Source organism: Gracilinanus agilis, chromosome 2, assembly GCF_016433145.1.
Source record: "Gracilinanus agilis isolate LMUSP501 chromosome 2, AgileGrace, whole genome shotgun sequence".
NCBI lineage: Eukaryota > Metazoa > Chordata > Mammalia > Didelphimorphia > Didelphidae > Gracilinanus > Gracilinanus agilis.
Window position 1 is genome coordinate 116,137,808 of NC_058131.1, and position 5,940 is coordinate 116,143,747.

Sequence of the window (5,940 nt, forward strand, 5' to 3'; positions counted from 1 at the left end):
TTCCCCACCCACCCTACCCGTCCTAGAGGCGCCCTAGACCTCTGCCCTGACCCTGGTGAGGGCCAGAGTTCCAGCCTCTCTCTAAAGCTTTACCAGCCAACAACCCACTACAAAAGGGCCAGTACCGGCCTTCGGAAGCGGCCTGCCCCGGGAGAGAAGAGTCCCATCCACACGCACACCCCTAACTAAGGGAGAAAACCCTCCTCGGATTTCTGACCCTGTCTCGCACTCACCTTTTCCCCCAACCGCTTCTGCTTTTCTTTGAGCTTAGTAGGCCAGCAACAAGGTGCGGAACTGGGCCCGGGGCGGGCAGCTACTATTGGAGTTAGCCAGAATGCGGAGGAAGAGTTTCTTCCAGGGCTCGGGCTAAGAAGTTGCGGGGTGCGGGCTGAAGTGAGAGATTGGGGACCGACCCTTGGTGGAATTTCTGAAATCGATCTGAGGGAGTAGTGCCTCTGACCTCAGGACCCTGGAGAAGAGCTGTTGCTCTTGTCCCTGAGGTTTTCCATAAGGTCTAGCTGGGTGTGGGCTCCGTGGCTAGATAGAAATGCCCCTCCAACCCCCACTCCCAGGGTTCTTGCCTGCCCCCACCCCACCCCTGCCCCTTAAAACAAATTTTTTTAATGAAAGAAGCAACAGCCACTCCCTCACAGCCTCAGGCCGAACCTTTCCCGAGCAAATCTTCATTTTTGCAGCCAGAGGCCCAGCTCCGCAAGCAGCTCCCTCTCACCTCCCCCAGCCAGCTTTTCTACGCTGGTATTTTTGGGTCGTTGCCATCGACACCCTGAAGGCCAGGATCTCCCCATACTCACCCTGGTTCTCCCCCCACCCCTGCAGAATCCGAAAGTTGCCTTTTCTCTGAGCTTTTGCCACAGCTTGGAAGCAGGGGAAGAAAATCTAGAAAAGTTTGTTTTCTTAGTAAAAGCAAAGCAGCATCGCCCGATTCAGCCAGGCCTAGTTTTCAAAGTGGTGAAACTAGCTGTACTGGCCAACCTGCTTGCCCTTACAACCCCCAGACCACCTTTTACTAATTCCCCTGAACTTTGCTCACCTGCGGGCTTACCCAGTGTTGGGACTGGGGAACCCAGCGACTGTCCCAGTTGCTACTAGCTATGGGTTTCCTGTCTTGTGTCCCCAGAGGCCCTGGGCCCACGAACCTACCGAATCCATTGGAGCCCCTTCTGACACCTGGGACTGCGCTGTGGGAATCTTCAGCCGGTGACTGGCCCCCTCTGGATCCTTTGGGGCCCCTCAACCCGGCTGTTAGCATGATGTCTTACCTCAAACAACCCCCCTACGGCATGAATGGGCTGGGCCTCGCAGGGCCAGCCATGGATCTGCTGCATCCCTCAGTGGGATATCCCGGTGAGCACTGCCCAACTTGACCTACCTGGGCTAAGATTCTCTTTCTTTTGGGTCTCCCCCTGCTCCCATCCTAGACCACCTGTTCCTCCCTCTAGAGGATTCTCTGACTTAACAGTCACTGGGTACAAGCAGGATTGCTGAGTAGAACTTATATAATATGTAACTTTAAAGCCCATTCTGGGGATCTCCAGCTATCTGGGGGTTCAGAGGAAACTTTTCAGTGGTTTCTGTTAGCAGCTAGGGTGGAAATCTCTGTATAGGCCATACAGCGGGATACAGGCAGGAAACCAGGAACATGCACTGTCATGTTAAGTACTTGATATAAGACAACATACATATAAAATGTTGCACTCTGTATGCCAAACCTCCAGTGCAGCAGCATATGGATTACTTCTGCAGGGGTGATCTGATTTGGTTGATTCTAATTTTCACACCAACTTGGATGGGTAGGAGAAGGGGCAAATCTTTGCTTTATTTAGACTTTGGAGGGTTGGTCTGGAAGCATGAATCTCCAGTATAGAAAAAAATTCGGGCTGGTTGAGGGAAGGGGACGGCTCCCTCCAGTCTTAACTTGTTCCGGACCCTGGGCCCCTTGCTTTGCACTAATTCATTTTGTATGGGAAGTTGGTGGTTGGGGGAGAAGCTGCCTGAGAAGGACTCTTAAGTTCTTTAACTCCAATCTGTTTCTTTCCTTGAATCCTCCTCCTTGAAAATAAACAAACAAAAATCTGGGAGCTTCTATCCCCATAGATTTTTTAGACTTCCTAGAACAAGTGTGGAGACTATGAGTAGTAATAAGTTCAAACAAAAAAGGAAGCGGAAGGGAGAAAGAATTTTAGTTTCTCTTTTTCTCCTTTTTATACTTGGAGCAGAATAAGAAAGCAAGTAGAAGATACCCTGTGAACCTAAAGCTTTCTTGAAATTTCGACCACCTCCTTCTCCTGCCCTCCTCCACCCATTTGCACTCAGCAAGAATTAGTTCTCATGTGCACTGGACTTTCTCATACCTATGGCAATTCTGGGCCAGACCTTGGAAAGAAGAGAACCTGAGCAGCCTCCCCTTGTAGGCAGCTCCGGGAAACCGGCAACTGTGCTTCTCTTTCTGTACACCCTTTCTCTAATTACCCCCAGAATTTAGAAAACAGCTTCTTCATTTTCTGTCTCCCTTCCCCCTCAAAAAAAAAAAGCTCCCAAAGAGTATCTTCAACTCTCACTTGAAGGAACTCTGGAATTCCTTTCCTTCCTGTCAGCTTGGACTTCAGAGTGCTGAGGTCCAGGTTCTAATGCTCAGACTTAAGGTCACTAATTCCTATGTTTCTCTTGCACAGCGACCCCCCGGAAGCAGAGACGTGAACGAACCACCTTCACACGTTCGCAGCTGGATGTATTGGAGGCCCTTTTTGCCAAGACTCGATACCCAGACATCTTCATGCGGGAGGAAGTGGCTCTTAAGATCAACTTACCCGAGTCCAGAGTTCAGGTTGGAATTTTCCCAACCCAGGAAACTGGGATGGAGTGGGCTTATAGGCAAGGGACTTGGGATTTATTCCTATAGCTAGGTTCCTCCCGGATCTGCTTCAGAGTTCCATGTAGAGGCCAGGGCCGTTTTGAGACACACAGACTGGCTTATAGTGCTTTTGGCCTGGCTGAGGACACAATTAGAATTTGGTTTCTGATTTCTTTGAAATTAGTGAACGGGGTAGGAAGGCTAGGCTTCAGGGGCAGGATTCTTTGTCCTAGAATTTGGACTTAGAGGTAGGGAAAATGAGGTGTTATGAACCCTGGAGGGGGGAAGAATTTAAGGAATTTTCTCCCCCACCCCCACCCCCCAGTTGAAAGCACTTTTTAGAATGGAGAAGAAAAGATGATTCTGGAAGCTAAAGCCATTTTAGTGTCCAAGCCTCCCTTTCTATATTCTATATTACCTTCTAACTTTCCTCTTTCCTTTGGGTTCTAAACTCCTCCCCCCACCTTAGAACAGGGAAAAATGAAGTTGTATGTAGGCCAAGAAAAGCTCAGAACTGTGCTAGATTGTGGAGCATGATCATCTAGATGGGTTTAAGCTTCTTTAATTTCAATTTGTTTTCCTCTTAATCTCACTAGACTGGTCCACTGTAAAAAAAAAAAAAGATTCCACAAACTACACTTATTTTTGTTTTATTTCTACTACTGAAAACTACTGTTTTTACTACTGAACTAACTAAAAACTACTAGTTCTACTACTGAAAATGGTTTGGGTAAGGAAACAACCAGGTTTTGAAACTAACCTGGGAGTAATAGAAAATTTAGAGCTTTGCTCTGTTTCCCCTCCCCCCACCATGGTGTAAGAAAGAGAAGGAAAATTGGGAAAATTAGAACTGTGTGGTGGCAGAAGAGGAGACTTTATGACTCTGGAATACAGTGCTCCTAACTTATAGTAGACACCTAACGAAATCCCACCCAGATTTCCTTTCTGCATTCTCTGGGGTTGATCTTCATTTCGACTTGGAATCCTGATTCTTCTCGGGTTCCTCATTTAGTGGCTTCTTCGTAGCTCCAACTCCAATCTAACCTCAGAAATTTTATCTTAAAAAATAAACACATATTAGATTCCAAGATCTGCTTTTCTGCCTACCCTCCTCCTTTTACTGATTCTCTCATTAAAAACCAGAGGACTTTTGAGTATATCTAAAGGGATTCTGAAGATTATTCGGAAATTTGAGAAGCGCTGCCCACTTCCCAGGACAGACTGGAAGTCCAAATCCTACTGTTGGCCAGGGTTGTCCTAGGCTCTTCCTCTCTAGTAGCCTTTTGAACATCTTATAATGGCGCTCTTAAAGTGGAGCTGTCTTGAACAATTTTCCTTTTCCTTAGGGAAATATTGAGAATCTGGGGTTAGGTTCCCACAGTTCTGCGAAATGGGTACATGAAGCATCCACCACTTGTGGGTAGAGAATTAGGAAACAGGTTCTGGGGAATGGGTGATTTTGCTGATAGGAAAGAAACCAAGTCTGATAAGGATGTTCCTGGATGTGACCAGAGAAAGCTGGAGAAGAGATAGGTTGATGAGTGCGGATAAGAACCAAAGGTGAAAATTTTGGAAGAGATAGGGAAAAAGGGGGGGAAGTGGGGGAAAAGGAAATTGAGCTGAGCCTGGGACATAACGTATTCCTAATCTCCCTGTCCTTGTTTAGGTATGGTTCAAAAACCGACGAGCTAAATGCCGACAGCAGCAGCAGAGTGGAAGTGGGGCCAAAAGCCGCCCCACCAAGAAAAAGTCTTCTCCTGCTCGGGAGAGCTCAGGCTCTGAAAGCAGTGGTCAGTTCACTCCACCTGCAGTCTCTAGCTCAGCTTCATCCTCCAGCTCTGCTTCTAATTCATCTGGAAACCCTGCAGCAGCGGCAGCAGCAGCAGCGGCTGCCGCTGCTGCAGCCCTTGGAGGAAACCCTGCAGCGGTGGCCGCAGCAGCTGCAGCATCGTCCCTGAGCACTCCCACTGCCTCCTCCATCTGGAGCCCTGCCTCTATCTCCCCAGGCTCAGGTCCCTCCTCCGTCTCCGTTCCGGAGCCTTTGCCAGCACCCAGCAACACATCCTGCATGCAACGTTCTGTGGCCGCAGGAGCGGCTTCAGCCGCAGCTGCTTCCTATCCCATGTCCTACGGTCAAGGCGGTGGCTACAGCCAGGGTTACCCTGCGCCTTCCTCTTCTTACTTCGGTGGAGTGGACTGTAGCTCCTACCTGGCACCGATGCACTCCCATCATCACCCGCATCAGCTTAGCCCCATGACCCCCTCATCCATGTCTGGCCATCACCACCACCACCACCCTCACCACCCATTAAGCCAGTCTTCCAGTCACCACCATCACCACCACCACCACCACCATCAGAGTTATGGCAGCACGGGGCTTGCCTTCAACTCCTCCGAATGCCTAGATTACAAGGAGCCGGGGGCCACTGCAGCCTCTTCTGCCTGGAAACTCAACTTCAATTCACCTGACTGTCTGGACTATAAGGATCAGGCCTCTTGGAGGTTCCAAGTCTTGTGAGAGAAAGAGAGAGAAGGAGGAAGAGAGAGGGAGACTTAGTGAGAGAGAAGACAGGAGGAGAAGATACAGGAAGTGATTTGCCAATTCCACCACCTCCCCTCCAGCCCTGCTGCTGCTGCTGCTGCTGTTCCTCCTCTTTCTTTGACCTCTCCAGAATCCATATGCTTCATTGTTCCAAAAAGCTCCCCATCTCTTCGCTGTCTCTCCCCCTTACCCTTTGAATCTGTATGCCACCTGCCTCACAGGGATGTTTAAACTTGCAGCTCTAGCGAGAAGGGACACCTGTCTCCACCTCACTCACCTGTTACCTGCTGGGCAGGAATTGCTGTTCCCTCTATGCTCTTGCCATGCCCCTAAATCTCCCTTCCATCCTTTCTGGCCATGCAACTCCATAGTCCCAGACTTCCGAGACTCTTGGTCCTGACCCACTGTTTGAACCTAATCAAGTTTATTTATTGTCTCTGGACACTGGGATTATTAACTGGTGCTTCTACAATATGAAGAGGATTTTGCAGCCCCTCCGGCCAAACACCACCACCACCAACAAAAG

General features: G+C 49.2%; 1 protein-coding gene across 1 annotated transcript; it reads left to right on the top strand.

Moving 5' to 3' along the window:
• Window positions 1–1,268: 1,268 nt before the first annotated feature.
• Window positions 1,269–5,390, top strand: OTX1 (orthodenticle homeobox 1). Its single transcript, XM_044660687.1, has 3 exons — window positions 1,269–1,365; window positions 2,694–2,845; window positions 4,539–5,390. The coding sequence occupies exons 1-3, from the start codon at window positions 1,269–1,271 to the stop codon at window positions 5,388–5,390; spliced, it is 1,101 nt and encodes a 366-aa protein (XP_044516622.1).
• The last annotated feature ends 550 nt before the right edge of the window (window positions 5,391–5,940 follow it).

Coding starts and splice junctions, on each gene's coding strand:
- OTX1 (XM_044660687.1), top strand. CDS start 1,269: ATGATGTCTTACCTCAAACAACCCCCCTACGGCATGAATGGGCTGGGC. Junction 1,366..2,693: donor TCCCTCAGTGGGATATCCCG/GTGAGCACTGCC, acceptor TCTCTTGCACAG/CGACCCCCCGGAAGCAGAGA. Junction 2,846..4,538: donor TACCCGAGTCCAGAGTTCAG/GTTGGAATTTTC, acceptor GTCCTTGTTTAG/GTATGGTTCAAAAACCGACG.